The 16964-nt window shown below is 37.3% G+C and overlaps 1 protein-coding gene across 2 annotated transcripts in view; it reads left to right on the top strand.

Annotated features, from left to right (window-relative positions):
* Window positions 1–246: 246 nt before the first annotated feature.
* LOC106062230 (carnitine O-palmitoyltransferase 1, liver isoform-like) overlaps window positions 247–16964 on the top strand; it is a 30808-nt gene continuing 14090 nt past the window's right edge. Inside the window, exons 1-8 of one of the 2 annotated variants that reach the window (XM_056007454.1) lie at window positions 247–405; window positions 2100–2351; window positions 5058–5203; window positions 6603–6757; window positions 8883–8996; window positions 13346–13572; window positions 14299–14375; window positions 16147–16251. In XM_056007454.1, coding sequence (XP_055863429.1) covers window positions 5181–5203; window positions 6603–6757; window positions 8883–8996; window positions 13346–13572; window positions 14299–14375; window positions 16147–16251 — 701 coding nt within the window. In that variant the 5' untranslated portion in view covers window positions 247–405; window positions 2100–2351; window positions 5058–5180. Of the gene's footprint in view, window positions 433–2099; window positions 2352–5057; window positions 5204–6602; window positions 6758–8882; window positions 8997–13345; window positions 13573–14298; window positions 14376–16146; window positions 16252–16964 lie in introns of both variants that reach the window. The other variant, XM_056007455.1, reaches the window with a different exon arrangement.

The raw sequence follows: 16964 nt of genomic DNA, 5'->3' as shown, positions 1-16964 counted from the left end.
AAATACTGCAGTCCTCATTTAATCTTGAACACTGGAAGACGATCCTTATCATAGATCTATTGATCACTCAAGCAAAGGCTATAGCTTTTTTATGTTATACGAATATCCTTCACTAAATAAGAAAGAAGAATAGGCTGTGCTTTCACAGTTGTTTGGTGTACACTTCTATATATTTTTAAAACGGGAAAAATTAAAACTGACACACACACCATAAGGATGCAGTATTCCTGTGTGTGTGTGTTTATTTGTGTCTGCCAAATAGGTAGTTCTAGGAGTTCCTGTCCTCATAAGCACTCCCAACATCGCTTAATGAAGCTTAGGCTCAGACAGGACATTAGGCTTAACATCTACCATTCCTAAGTAGAAATATGTTGACAAGGAACTCCATAACATCAACTATGAAAGGTGACGTACTTTTTCATTTGTTTTAAGGTACTCAAAGGTCCTAAATGACCAGATCATAGATCTAAATCTAAATAAAAAGTAGATTAGATTTAGATAGATTATCATAGATGCAGTGGCGTAGCTAGATCTATGGATTTGGGCGCGCGTGGGGGCTTGGCCTCTTTAGGGACCCTGCATTTTGAAATTAGACATCCCAACAGAAGTAGATCTAGGCGTACATAGACCTAGATATTTAGAAAACATTTTATTAGTGAATCTAAATGTATTTGCCTAGTAATTTAAAACTAATTAAAAATAGAATTTGTTTAAGTATTAAACTTTCTTTTCTGTTTCAAGATTTATTTCGAAAACAAAAAATCCAAGTCGATGCTGTATTAAATAGTCGATGAATTTCAATCAAATATAGCCTATGACTAAGGGTTTACAAGTGGTGCAAAGTTCAAGTTTGTTTGTTTTTTCATTGAAAACTGTTTTAAATATAAACTAGAAAAGTTGATGGTATTGTCAGAGTATGCTATAAGTCAGTTATTTTTTGTGAGTGAGATAGTGAACAAGTAGGCTCTACATGCTTTGTCAGGTATCTGTAAGAGTACATAGTAAGTATTAATGTCAAGGCGGTCCTACTGTATGGTTCTGAAACATGAAGGAGAACTGAAGCAACAATAGAAAAAGTACAGACCTTCATTAACAGATGTCTAAGAAGTATCGACTACTCTGGTACGACAAACTAGAAAACACTAAACTGTGGGAGATGGGCGGACAGAGAAATATGGAGGTGCAGATCTTAGAGAGAAAGTGGATATGGATTGGTCATACCCTTAGAAATGATTCCATCATAAGAGCTAGACAGGCCTTAGAGTAGAACCCTCAGGGCACAAGGCACAGAGGAAGACCAAAAAGAACATGGCGACGCAGTGAAGAAGCCGAGAGGACAGGAAAGAGCTTGGAAGCAATTAAAAAACTATTAAGAGACCGTGGAGAGTGGTGTGTTTTTCTGAGGCCCTATGTTCCAGGGAGAACGCAAAGGAAAGATAATAATAACGATGTGGTATTAGATAAGTGGATGTTTTTTCTCCATCTCTTAGTCTCTCTCTCTTTCTCACTTTTCTTCTTTCTCTCACTCTCTCTCTTTTTTTCTTTTCTTCTCTCTCTCTCTCTATCTCTGTAAAAAAAGGGGTGGGTAAGAACGATGTCAAAACTAATATGATCCTAATTCAGACCTAAAAAAACTAAAGCTCACTATCATTCCCAGCATGTAAAAATGCATATTATCCTGAAAACAAATAGTTATTAAAAAGTTTTCAAAAAGGGCATTTAAAAAAAAAACAAACATAAAAACATAAAGAAATAGAGCGAAAGTGTGTACTTTTTTAAAAGTGGTAGGGGCACTTATAACATTTATCGCAATTACGTAATCGCTAACACATACACAGATGTATATACACACACACGCAAACAAGATTTAAAAAAAAAAAAACTTACTGCTATCTCACGTTCAAAGTTTAAGAACAGTGTACAGTGTGTACAGGTTCATTTATTGTGTACACAGACACAGAGAATTACGTGAACACTTAGACGGAAAGCACAGCACATGAATGGGTTACGTGGCGGCCCATCTGAATAAAGAAGGTGCCGACCATGCTTTGGTTGTACACGTTTCTTAAAGCTGATGAAATATTTTCTGTTCTCTACAGAACTGATAGAAAAGAATGGACCACAAACAATGCCTATGTCCCTAAAAGCTATGCAGTAAGAACCGCTGAGATCTTTTAACACAAAACTGTGTGATACAACAGATAAACGGATTCATGTTATCAAACTCTTTATATCACAGATCCAAATCTATTTTTAGTTTGCTGGTACATTAACAAATTGTGTTTTGTTTTGGTTTACAAATTGGCAATAGTAGGCCTACTAACCATGATTACGAAAGAGAATTTGTACTGGTGAGTAATCTATATATATTCGAGAGTAGTCTTGTTTAAGTTATATTAAGATGTATTCAAAGATATTAATCAAGCATAACTTTAAAGTTCCGAATCACTAATGGGCAGAGGTAAGGCGCTCTTGGCGCAGACGTTTTTTTTCTTTTTTTTCCAAATCGATGTATCCAGTGGCAGACGTGACCAATGGACAACCTGGAAAATTCCGGAAATCCCCACACCTCTTGCAAACTCTTAAAACATTATATTTTAGAAATAAAGAACTCATATTCATTTTCGATTATTTTTATTCTAATAACATACAACTGAAGAATCATTCAATCAAACAAATGACGCACACACACATATTCAGGGCCGAATTTAAGTATGTGGATGCCCTGGGGCATGATTTTTGTGAAGGTCCCTAGAATTTTTTTGAAAGCTTTCATAGAGATCTACTTATGAATGAAAATACTTGTCTAATAGCATACTAAATTTTAGAAGAAGAAATGGAAATTTTGTCATTTTAATCTCATTTTCCTTTTAAAAAACATTTAACATGCATATTTTAGTTTAAAATAAAAGAGTATATTTTTTACTTTGTGGGGGTAAGTCCCGTCGCTGTATTCATATATTCCAAGCAGGGACGTACAGGGTATATGGGCAAATGTTCGGTGGGCCGGTGCCAAAATGGGCCGGTGGGGCTGCAGAATAGGCCACATTAAAAGTCCAGTAAACTTGATAGACCCCTCCTTACCTTTCAAAAAGATCTTGACAGACTTTAACTGTGTATTAAATCCACAGTCAAGAACCCACTCACCTCACAATCTCGCACTAACACTAAAAGGCGCTGTGTCCTGGTCTGCCCCAAATGTCTCTATATATATAAAATATCTAACCCACCTAAAACTATCATCAATAATTGCCTGTGTCCCTACCCACGTATCTATCGCTCTACAAGACAAACATCTAACTGCACATTGCCCCTAACCTTTGTCTGGTCTCTGGCAATTCTATCGGTGAGTCTTGATAACACCTATGCAACAAATTAATATCACTCACGCGCACACACACACATACAACACTGTGACAGCCACATAATCCGAAATAATGGATTCGCCCTATAGCAGTTTACCGTGCCTCTGTAATCATCCTCTTTACACACTAAGAGATTAACAAACAACATAAGACTTATGTTTTTTTTTAATAGTCCTATAGAAGTCGAACAAGTGTGAACATACTCGCGTGAATTTAAAACGAGACGCTGAACTTAAAACTAGGAAGTATTTCTTCATGTTATGATGTAGTTATGTTTACAAAGCAGTCTGTAGACTCACTGTTACTAAGACTGACTTAGTGATGGAATGTCCTCTCTAATGTGCATTATATACTTGGATTGGTCGGTTCGTCGCAAGATCCTAAGATTTCACAGCTACGAAGTCATTGACAAACCACAATTATTATTTAAACAGTTAAACATGGAACCAAACAGAAATCGAAAAGAAATCGTAAAGAGAAAAACTGAGAGAGAAAAAGGTAAAAAAAATGCTGGAATCCTCTGCCAAGAGATGCAGTAAAATTTGTAATTTACTCATCAATTGGCACAAACACTTCAGGAACGCTGCTGAATCTCTTTCAATGTTACTGAATCTCTTTCAATGTTACTGAATCTCTTTCAATGTTACTGAATCTCTTACAATGTTACTGAATCTCTTTTAACGTTGCTGAATCTCTTTCAACGTTACTGAATCTCTTTCAACGTTACTGAAACTCTTTCAATGTTACTGAATCTCTTTCAACATTACTGAATCTCTTTCAATGTCGCTGAATCTCTTTCAACGTTACTGAATCTCTTTCAACGTTACTGAAACTCTTTCAATGTTACTGAATCTCTTTCAACATTACTGAATCTCTTTCAATGTCGCTGAATCTCTTTCAACGTTACTGAATCTCTTCAACGTTACTAAATCTCTTTCAACGTTGCTGAATCTCTTTCAACGTTACTGAATCTCTTTCAACGTTACTGAATCTCTTTCAACGTTGCTGAATCTCTTTCAACGTTACTGAATCTCTTTCAACGTTACTGAATCACTTTCAACGTTACTGAATCACTTTCAACGTTACTGAATCTCTTTCAACGTTACTGAATCTCTTTCAACGTTACTGAATCTCATGACGACTTTCTCGAAGGAATATTCACAACTCTATTTACTCCTGGAGATCATGTCACATTAGACAACGCAGAAACACTAAATCATGGCCACATAGCTGCAGACTTAAACGCTCTAATTCATCAATATACATTTGCGCCTTCAACTTCAGATGTCTTTTAATAATTTAAGTGTCTCTAAATGAAATCACCAAACAGTGGAGAATTGAACTAACGAAGTAAAAGATTGGACACGGACGCGTAGGACGTGACCATCTTCTTTTTGGAAGTAACGTCTGTATTTAATAAGATAGAAGAAAATCTATAGCCAAGTTTGAAAATCTCACTCTCCCAAACCTTCTGGGGAGAATGGGCTGTGTGTGAAAAATGATTGAAAGCTGAAGAGCTCAGACAAGGGGAGAGCATTAGAGTGAATGCTACAAAATTACTCGGCCCATCTGCTTGATCGGATATGAGATAACATCATTGCCTTAGACTCAGAGACTTATAAATTAAACCAAAAATTGTAAACAAAAGTGGGTTGGTTTATTTTTACTAATAAATTGTATTTATTTATCTAGAAACGTAACTCTAATATTGACTTCACTGGAATCCAACACCGGAGTCCAGGACATAGCCTACAGTGTGGCCTGATCAGTCTAGAATATATAGGTCTACAGTCATCTGAGTTACAATAAACATAGATGGATAACATTAAATCTTGGAGGTAATTTTGAATGGATTTATAGATTGAATGTTCGATTACTGTGTGTGCCACTCTTGCGCAGTTTGTGTATGAGAGAGTGTAGCCTACATATCGATTTAGTTGTTTTTTTATTTTACTTGTACACATAAATATTTAGCATGTCAACTAAAAAATGCAAAAGTTATCTTCCGACCCCCATTCCCAGAGATGAGTAGAGATGACGTGTACCCATGGTTATTGTTTTGCTACACCTCTAGTATCGTCTGCTAAATATGTTGACATTGTGTTTAGGTGTATGCGTTTGTTGTAAGCGTGTAGAGTTATTCCCCTTGGTATGAACGTTTATCTGAGAGTTGTGTAACCTGTGTTATGTGAGGGTGTGTTATGAAAGAGTCTGATGAACCCAGCGTCTAGTGTTGGCGTCGCTTATTGAGTTCAGTGTTCTTTAGTTAATATAAAGCTTATGATGTCCACGATGTCCAGTCAGCTATTTTTTTTTGGACAATCATTTTTTTTCTATTGTACCTTGAAGGATGAAAAATAAGTGAAGTTCCTCTTACAGACTTTGCGATCTATCGGGCAGATGATGTCATGGTCATCTGTTTCTTGGCCAACGGTTAACAAGCAGGGTGTCATGTGATCAGCACAACCGCCTATACTTTTCCCAACTTAAGTCAGGTACTTATTAGAGTTGGGTGGACTCAGGGGCGCCCTAAAAATCCCGAAATTCAAAATCCCAGTCTTCACCGAGATTCCAACCCAGGATCCCAGGTTCGGAAGCCAAGCGCTTAAACACTCAGCCACCTCACCCCCTACCTTCAAACAATGGGTCAGGTCTTACAATATGACCGAACCAGCTCAGCTTTCGTTTCTTCCCAGTATTGAGTTTCTCCTTGTTTTTGTCAGTCAGAGGGTTGACTTGTAAAACTACAAACTCATTTGTCTTCTTTTACTGGTATCTGATACCTAGCAGTCGTCTATAGCATTTACTCTCAAATCCTTCAATATTCAAATTTCACAAACCATATAGGGTTACAAAGACCACTAAAGAAGAAATTTTACTTGGAAGCTGCTGTTGCTCTTCCACACTCTACACGGTTTACTCATGTCGGTGGAGAAAATTTTATATATATATATATATAACACGTTGACAGATCCTTACTTTCTTAACAATGTTTCTATGTCGCCAAACTAGTTTCTTTTTCTTCAGTTTCCTTACTTTTATTGTCCGTTTGCCACATTGGCTCCCATTTTTTTCGTGTTCTTAAAATCGTTCAACTTAATGCAATAATAGGCCCATGATTATCTTGGCAAACATTATTAATATGAAATGGTATAGAAATATGTTAAGTATTTTTGTAACGTACACATGTTATAGCAAAAGCGACTTATTCTATTTGAATGTGTTATCGTCTGCTAGCAACAAAGTCAATGATATAATATGGCCTGGCTCTGTGCTCAATGTTCTCGTGATAGTCAGCTGTCTGTCAACTATAAGGTTCAGCCACTTCTCGCTGTTGCACCCTCTCAAGCTGAAACTACAAGTCATCGAAAGAGTAGTTCTACCATCAAATGGTAAGTAGACTAATTGGAAGTCAATAGAAGCTACACAATTATTTTTGTATTAGAATTGAAAGTTAATAGAAGCTACACAATTATTTTGTATTAGAATTGGACGTTAATAGAAGCTTGACAACTATTTTGTATTAGAATTGGAAGTCAATAGAAGCTAGACAATTATTTTGTATTAGAGCAGTGGTTCCCAAACTTTTTCCTCAACGAAACACTTTGCAAATTCTGAGTCTTTAATGGAACACTTTGCTTATTTTTTAGAGAAATTAATTAACGTGGTAGCCTACTAGTTAATTATTCCATTAGCTCACGGAACACCTATTCAGGCCTCGCGGAATACTAGGGTTCCGCGGAACACAATTTGGGAAACAATGTATTAGAGTGTTTTTGTGTGTGTGTCACGTGACATATGTGTTCATATTTTCATTAGACGTATTTTCAGTATGTTTTGTAGTTCAGAACTTCTGTGTTCAGTATTCTTGTTTCCTATTACCTTTTATAGTTCTGCCAAGTTTCAAAAGTGATTATTTAATTTAATTTGTTAAGTTATATTGCGAAATTGTTGTGGATCCGTAAGTTGCTTTCGCGTGAAATGATAAGGAATATAAGCTCTCCCCTACCTATAAAATGCCTCATATGGCATGCGTCTCAAATAGCCTCTGACAACCAGTCCAATTCCTGGTTATCACGTGTGACTCTGAAATTGGGTCTGGTGGAACTGTTATCACAGGCAGGACAAACACCAGGCGCATTGACCAGTCGGACAGGAGGGGCTTGTTAGCCTCGGCTGGCTACCCAGCTCGGAGAAGTAAAACTAAAAAATAAAAACCTCTGCTATATTGAGGAGGACATATCCAAACTTGGGAAATGTTTCGAAATTAAAAATTAAAGAAAAATTAGGAGCCATCGATCTTAGGCATTCTGCAGCACACAATGCTACACATTGGCCTGCGACGCCACTAATCCCAAAACTGTATCGGCACTTGCCGTGCCTTTGGACGCATTAGCTGCCTACAATGGGGAGGGGAACTTATGTGTGGTCAACATCGTTTCAACTATAGCTAATGCCCAGGCATTCATCTCATTTCTTTGAGATGATCCATAATCACTTCGCGACTGAAAGAGGCCATAATCTAATGTTTAAGCTAATGCAAACAGTATACCCTGCCTACCTTTGCAATGCTATCGACTTTAAAAAACAAAGATTGAGCTCCGTAAATCTTTTTATGGCTATGTTGTGCTTATGTTCGATCAAAAAGGAGCTTCAACTATTTTATTTCGTACATGTTTAGCAATAGTTTTTACAAAGTTGTCTGTCTATCTGGTAAAAAATTGTGTACACCTTATTTCTCACACACCCCATCTCTGATCAAGTTGAAATTTTGCACTATTTCTTGTACCTGACAAAACAAGAATCAATATTTAAAAAAAAACAATAATGGGTTAATTAACTATTGGTAATAATGTCTTTTGTATTTGGTATCGAGAGTACTTGACAGATGTCATGGTATAAGATGAATTAGTCCCATTGAGGAGGCTTGAGCCTTGAGTGAACAAATTTTTTTTGTATGCATGTAAAAAGCGATCACTGTAACATTCACAAAGATACCCCCTTCTATCTCCCCCCCCCCCACATTTCCTTTTCCCAACTGGTCCAGACAAGTGCTAGGATAGGAGCGCATTTAGAAATCTAAAGGCATGAATTTGCACTAAACAAAAACAGTTGGTATTTTTAATCGCACAGATCTATTTTTTTGTTGGTCTAGATCTATTACAAATTTTAAAATATGACTGATCCAAACTAATTAATATAATTACACTTAATATAAGCTTTGTTATTTTTTTTTAAAGTATTTTTTTCCCTTATTTCTTGTTCATTACAGACTTATGTCTATTATATTGGAAGGCACTCCGTGAATGTAGCCTGCAGCTATATGAAAATAATTTAAGAATTAGGAAAAGTTATAAGATAATACCATACAATTTAAATGTTTCTTCCGAACCTTTTCGATATCGCTACACTCTCAAAAACTAATCGTAATCGTAATGAGATCTATTCATGATTGTATTTGATCGATTCTCATTTCTAACCCGAGGAACTAAGGCGTTGTGTTTTGTTTCTCCTCAGAATCTCTGGCAATAATCGCTGTATTAGCATCATGTGGTATCGTTCTGTTTGCAGTCAATGTTCTTGTAAGAAGGCTGGCTCTACGAATTCTTTTAGCACGAAGATTTTGGATGTGTAAGCTGAATTGTTTATACGTGCTAATACATTTAGAATAATGTATGTTAAATAATACCTGGTTAACTAAAGCAGTTTTACATTACATTTTAAATCACGGAGGGCTTTATAATCATATTTAGAAGCAGAAGGAGAATCACATAAATTGTGATAGTGCGATGGCTTATGAACCGAGGAGTTACGAGTTCGAATCTGGGTGAAGACTAGGATTTTAATTTCGGGATCTTTAGGGCGTCTCGGAGTCCATACAGCTCTGTTACGTGCGCATCTTAGTGTGAATGTGAAATGGTGCGATTGCGTGTTGAAAGGAAAGAAAAACCGAAATGGAGGACTATGAACAAGAAAGTGTTTTCAGTGTTAATAAAGATTAAAGTATTTATAAACTGTGATTTTGTCGTGTACATGTCTAAAGAGTCTCATCCAATATGAAAACGTAACAAGTGGCGCCCAACGCAAAGGTAACCCACGTATCCCTCTATTCACAGGGGATCTCCTGTCAGCAGACAGTAGAGATAGTAAAATCTAGATCTAGAGACAGGAGAACATTCGATTCGATATTATTAGAAATAGACTATGGCGGACAGGGCTGAGGTAGCAGCGTTGAAGGAAGAGGGAAGGTTGTTGGAGCTGGAAGGGGCAGAACTAAGAAAATACGTACAAGAAAGGTTGATGGAGAGGGAGAGATTAGCGATGGAAAGAGACAAAGAAAAGGAGAGATTAGCGATGGAAAGAGACAAAGAAAAGGAGAGATTAGCGATGGAAAGAGACAAAGAAAAGGAGAGATTAGATAAGGAGGACAAAAGAGAAAGGGAAAAAGAAAAGGAGAGATTAGCGATGGAAAGAGACAAAGAAAAGGAGAGATTAGCGATGGAAAGAGACAAAGAAAAGGAGAGATTAGATAAGGAGGACAAAAGAGAAAGAGAAAAGGATAAGGAGATAGTAGCAATTGAAAGGGAAAAGAAAAATGAATTGGTCGCCATTGAAAGAGAAAGATTAGCATTTGAAAAAGAGACAGCAGAGAAAAAGTTAAAAACAGACCAAGGAAAAGAGAATGATAAAAGAAAGAGTGAATCTACAGGGAATAAACTGGCAAAATATAAAGGTTTGATATTCAACGAAGACAAAATGGACATAGACATTTTTTTGAAGAAGTTCGAAATAGAAATGAGAGAACTGGAGTACCCTGAAGACAAATGGACATTCTTATTGTCAAGATCATTTACAGCGGAGGTGCCTTCAAAAATATGTATGAACCAGAGTAACTACAGCATTGTGAAAGAACAACTACTTCGAACTTTCGGGAAAACAGAAGCTTTCTATCGCCAACAGTTTGTTAATTGTGAGATAGAACCAGAGGATGACCCGCAGACCTTCTTGGACAAAATGAGCAGCCATTTCGATAACTGGATAGAAACCGCTGAGGTAGAAAAAACCTTTGACAGTCTTAAGACATTTCTCATGCTGGACAAAGTGATGTACGAGTGTCAGGAGGAATTAAAAATATTTCTGTTGGAGAGGAAACCGAAATCCATAGAAGACATAGTAAGACTGATAAGGGCTTATAAAGTGGCACATCCCGAGAAGAAATTATCTAGAGGCAGTGATATAGAAGAAATAGTTGCCTTTAACAGAACATGTGAGACACAGAATAACTCTCACAGAACAAGGGAGACACAGGAGAGACAGTATAGAAGTGGTACATATGAAAGACAAAATGATAGCCGCAACGGAAGATATCAAGGAAACAGACAGGAAAGAAAGGACTGGGAGAAAGGTAGAATAGAGCAAGGTTTATCATTGTCATCTGATACTGGAACATTGGAGATTTTTCATACATTCGTAGGGAACAAGGCAGCCAAGACCATCAGGGATACTGGGAGCACTATTATTGGAGTGAATAAGAATTTAGTGGAAGACCATGAATATACAGGCGAATCTAGGAAGTGTGTTATGTTTAATGGGAATATTGTACAATTACCGATTGCTAAAGTTAGTATAGACACGCCGTATGTTAAGGGGACAGTGGAAGCTTGTGTTGTAGATCAGGGTGAGATAGATTTAATTATTGGGAATATCCATGGGGTGAAAATATGTTCAGTAAGGGAGATTGAGAATTGGAAGAAATATTATGGGATAAAGTCTACGTGAGGTAGAAATGGGGATGTGGAAGAAGACATAAGATCTCATACATCAGATGACATGGGTAGCAGAGAGCACGAGAAGAAAGAATTAACAGATAAGGTAGAAAGCAATGCAATAGGAATGGGTCCAAATCAAAGTAAAGTAAGGCAATCAGTGGTACAGGGAAAGCGATTTAAACCCACATATAGACGTACAAGTTCATACATCTTATGCTTTAATTGTGGGAGAAGGGGGCATATTAGAAGACAGTGTCAACAATTAATTAGAATTAAGGATTCAAGGTACAATAGTGAAGAGGCGTATACGAGAAAAGAGAGGGATATTAGCAGCCTAGAAAACAGTACAGCTAGATCATTAGGTAGTAGGATCACAATGGGACATCATTGCAAAGGAGGGAAGCGGAAAGGATGGCATGTCAATAATGTTAGAATTATATAGATAGGATTAGAAAAGGTGGGAATGATGGACATTAATTATTGTTCTATTCTACAATGAATAAATATATGTGTAATGAATTGAATATTGTTGTTACAATATGCATGGAGCAAGATAGACTTTGTTTGTTAACTATTTGATTGCGACTGGAATGATGGTGTTTTGTACAGGCATACGATTATGAGTGGGGAGTTGTATTAATAGAAATATGATTACTTATAGATATATGTTAACAGAAGTGGTTTCAATTGCTCATAATAACAGTTATTATTGTGATGAATATAATTGTTATTCCATGTTGGAATTGTATTGGTATTAACATGACATTGTGTTTGATTTTGTGTAGTTATTACATTATGGTTTTATGTTACCGATTTGTTTTAACTTGGAATAGTCTGATAATATATTCAGTGATTTGTATTTTGGACGTTCGATGTGCATCGAACTTGTTAAACAGGGGGGGTGTTACGTGCGCATCTTAGTGTGAATGTGAAATGGTGCGATTGCGTGTTGAAAGGAAAGAAGAACCGAAATGGAGGACTATAAACAAGAAAGTGTTTTCAGTGTTAATAAAGATTAAAGTATTTATAAACTGTGATTTTGTCGTGTACATGTCTAAAGAGTCTCATCCAATATGAAAACGTAACAAGCTCTAATAGTTACCTGACATCATTTGGGAATAGTAGGCCTAAAGGCGGTTGGTCTTTGTCATGGGCACATGACATCTTATTTAACCGTGGGCCATAGAAACAGAATACCTTTACATCAGTGGTTCTCAACCTTTTAAGTTCGGCGACCCCTTTTAACAATCCCCACTCTGCTGCGACCCCCAACCCCACTCCTAACATACATACAGCAATAGAAGAGTAGACAATAACAATCCATATTTTCGATGGTCTTAGGCGACCCCTGGCAAATGGTCAATCGACAACCAAGGGGGTCGTGACCCACAGGTTGAGAACCCCTGCTTTACATCATCTGCCCTATAGATCGCAAGATCCGAAAGTGGAACTATATTTTACTTTTCTTGGAGTTGTGATGCTTTAAATGCAAAACAATGCATAACAAAAACCGCATCTTGAGTAACGAAGTAGACGTGCTGAAATAGGTCGATTGGGTCGGATGAGAAGTCCGGTGGTTAGGACGAAAGGGTATCATAGGCTCCTAGAAACTTGTAAGTAGATGGGGGGGGAATAGGGGGAATATGGGATTATGGGAAGCGTGGTCGAGAGGCTAAGTACGCTTGAACTTGGCTTGGCTACCTAGAAGGGGCTCGAGGTTCGACACCCGACTCGGGCAGAGTTGTGTTTACTGAGCGCCTAAAGGCAGCACGGAAAACCAACTCCTAGATACCCCCTCCCCCCCACTGGTCCACAACTGAGATTGGACCATGCTATAAGCATGAAAGTAGCGCTATATAAAACTATAATAATAATTTTTAACTTCATGTAATTGATAAATTTATAGTGACTGCTAATTTAAAATTGATTCAGTTATTTCAGTATATAGGCCTATATTAAATAATATTTCTAATAAAGGCCAGATCAATTGGATAATTACTTTTTTATTACTGAAATAAAAGTTTAAAAATCCTTTTGTGTTCCGTTTTATCCTCCAAGCAGAGGTTATTTAAGATACGGGGCCAATGTCAGTTAAACTAAAACACTTCTTAAGTGCAGACAGCCATTGTTTCCAAATCAAAAGACATTTATTGTGTTAGCTTTTAAACAAAAAACTCATTGAAAGTATTTTAACATGTGTGTGCTCCTTAGATGAATTACCGAACCAAAAATCTTTAGCCACGTGGGTGTGGGGTGTGATAGTCAAGTCTTTGGGCGGATGGAAGTTGTCAACATACTGTTATCAAAGCTGCCTGCCTTCATTGCCTGTGCCACCATTGGGAGAAACACTAAACCGATTGATTATTTCCCTTCAGCCATTGTATGCAGATGATCCAGAGAAACTGAAGGAGCTTGAGGAGGAGGCAAAGACATTTAAGGTTATTTTCAAAATTTAAAATCCTATTTGTGTATAAAATACTTTAGAAACTTATTTCGAGTACAACAAAGAAATGTGCTAGCTTGTCAACTCAAGTGGGTTTGGCTGAATGGTAAAGCGCTTGACTTTTGAACCTATAGGGATCTCGGATTCAAATCTATGTGAAGACATGGATTTTGAATTTCGAAACTTTTAAGACGCCTTGAGTCCAAACAAAATTAATGGCTACATGACTTTAGTTGGAAAAAGTAAAGGCTGATGGCCGTAGTGCTGGCCACATGACACCCTCGTTAACCGCAGCGCTAGCCTTAGGCGTAGGTAAACAAGACAGCCTCGGATTTGTGGGGGCCTATAGCATAGGACTCTAAACTATTTTTTTTGTAAGGAAAAAATTGCGAAACTTGAATCAAATCTCAAACACAATAGAGCTTTATGGTTATATGACTACTGTACTAGCTCTGATTCACGTCACCTAAGGCCTCCAATTATGTTTGAGATTTGATCATATCGGGTCACGGAGGTCACGATCATATCCGCCCCTGTTAACTGTCGGCCACAGAAACAGGTTACCATTCCATCTTCTGCCTTATAGATCACAAAATTTAAAAGAACTTTACCTTTTTTTTTTTGTCCACTATAAGATACACGGAAATTTACTAATGTCATTTAGGAATATTTCAACAAGTGCACTAAAGTTATTTTATTATTTTTGTTTGTTTGTGAGCAGAAAACTCTTGGGACAAAGGCTCAGGCTCTGCTGACCCTTCGCTCATGGTATAAGGATAATTACATCGATGATTGGTGGTAAGCTTAAGCTAATTGGTAGAGCATACATATGTGAACATGTGTTGTATATAGTGTGGATAGAGTTTAAAGTGATTTACGTGAATGTGAATTAAAGATTGTTCCTTTCAGGGTCATGAGAAGTCACATGAGGAAATGTATAATCCAATTCATATATTGTTACAAAGGTGGTACAATGTGATTACAGGCATTAGTAATTTGTGGGTTTTAAAAATATATCTTTGTGAGGTGAAAACATTTTAAAATGTTATTTAGGGGACTCATGTTGTTGCTACATTTAGAGAACTATTATGAAATATTATGCGTCCTAAAACTTGGTCTTATAATATGTGTGTGATGCTGGTGATACAAATCCCATTTAAGATTTCCCGAATCTGAGTTTTCTCCCTTCCTTACACATTACTTCTTTTCCGACAGTGAGTATCCTCCCCTGTAAAGATATTGCGATGGAGAAGGGAAATCTAGTCGTGAAACAAGTCTGATTCTTGTATTAGATTTTAAACATAGAGTTGAAGCTAGGTATATTAAACATAAATGAATAGCAGCACCAGGGACCAAGCTTTTAAGAGAGAAAGTAGTGAATTAAAATGCTACGAAAATAAGGGACTGCGTCTTTGTCTTAAAGTGTTCAGAATGCTGATGTAATTTTGTTTTTGCTTAGATGAAGGGTGACATCAGTCTGTCTGAGTGACCAACAGAGATATCTAGTACGGTAGTTTCTTGGCAAGAGATTGTTTTATCATGAAAGCCACTCACGATCGCCTGTATTCCTCATGGCCTCTCCCAGACCAGTATAGGCTGTAGCCGGTCAGACCTTTCAGTCAGCGAAACAAAACATATAGGACAAATTTGTACAAATGCTCCTTCTTCCCTAGTGCTATTAGAGCATGGAATGGGTTGCCTGAGCTAGCCAGGAAAACCAGTGACTTGGCAGAATTTAAGTCATTGGTTAATATGCATGACTGAATGTATGACGCGTTGGACGTAATCATCTTCTTTTTTGAAGTAACGTCTGTATTATATAAGATAAGATAAGATATAAGCGACACTTGGCTCGCCCAGCGTACCTCACCAAGGGCAGCTTTGTCTACATCTAGCTAGTCCAACTCTAATGCCACAAGTGCAGACTTCCGTTGAGGGCATTCACTTTGTTGCTGTCCTACAGTGTGCGGACATTCCAGCAGTCCGAAGATTAATGAGTAATGCAGCAACCTACATACTTTGCCACATCCAGAGCAGACATAACCATTGTCCGCCGGTGGTCGATTTAGATTTTCTTTTAGCCGTCTACGTCTGTCCTTGGCAGTGCAATTTGTTTTGTCCTCAAGTGTGTATCCCGCGGCTGTTGTAAGTGATCTCCAGTTGTCTCGTTCTGAAGCCGCCTTCAGCCAGACGCTCTCTTGTATGGCAGTTAAAGCATGTTGGCGCCTTAACTGGTGCCTAAAGCGTTTCCGTGGGGCTCCTCCGTTACGTCGACCACCTTTCAGCTCACAAAATGACTGCTTTTTACGGGACATGTGCCCTTCCAGGCGTAGTTATCGTAGCTATAAGAAGTGACTTAGAGTACCTCTATAAATAATATAGATCTAAATACATAAATTAATGAAATGGGCAAGTTTGAGCAAGTGTAGCTAGAGAACACCTTTCTTTAAGTTGTTTGATCTGCCAAAGTGTTTTTTTTTCTCACTAAGGTGTTAACCCTGGTGGTTGTCACCAGTGATGATGCCCGTACATCCTAAGCAAATGACTGTATTATTATTTTTTTTTAAAGGGAAAAATACATTTACCTTATGTCAAGAAGTCCGCTGGCCAATAACAGTAATTATTATATAATGGATCATTGCTACTGGACCCCTACTACTAAGGCTTGTGCCAGGTAATTAGGCTATCATTATTAATAGGCCTACTATATTATAGTAGCCTACTTTTATTAACAAAGGCATAAATAGTCTAGACCTAGTTTTTAGTCTATTTGTTAGTTTTGGGCAATCGGCACAATTCAGGCCACTTGTGCCCTATTTATTTGGACTCCTTGGCCTCTCCCCCGAATTTCAATAATGAATTTGTAAGTATATTTATGACATTTATTTCATTTTAAATAATGCCATCATTAATCTTGTAACTTCTCATTCCGTGACATTCAATTGTGTATACTACTGTACTTAAAGATGTCTTGTTTCACTTGAGCTGATGCACTACTTTTTATCTCGGGTGTCTACTTCATTCAGCACAGCATAACAAATATTAATATTAATCACCAAGTCTCCAAGCAGCAGACTTATCTTTTATTATCCATAAAATAAGATACACATAAAACTGTCACATTCCACCATAAAGAAATACATATTTTATCACATAAATCCAATGAAATATTCTAAGTACGCGACCGCCAGTACCTTCATAAATTAACTACATAAAACGTCAATCCAACTCAAAGACATGTCTACTACTACTACTTAACCATATGGGCAGATCTCGCAACGAGATTTTTATTCTTCCCATGATGCCCCTGTGGCCCCTTGATTTCCACGTGAAACATCTTATTCTCCATAAACCATCATATCTCATGGTCCACGACCATCAAATGTC

This window comes from Biomphalaria glabrata, chromosome 13 (assembly GCF_947242115.1).
Source record: "Biomphalaria glabrata chromosome 13, xgBioGlab47.1, whole genome shotgun sequence".
NCBI classification, from domain to species: Eukaryota; Metazoa; Mollusca; class Gastropoda; family Planorbidae; genus Biomphalaria; species Biomphalaria glabrata.
This window is presented reverse-complemented; position numbering and strand designations above follow the sequence as displayed.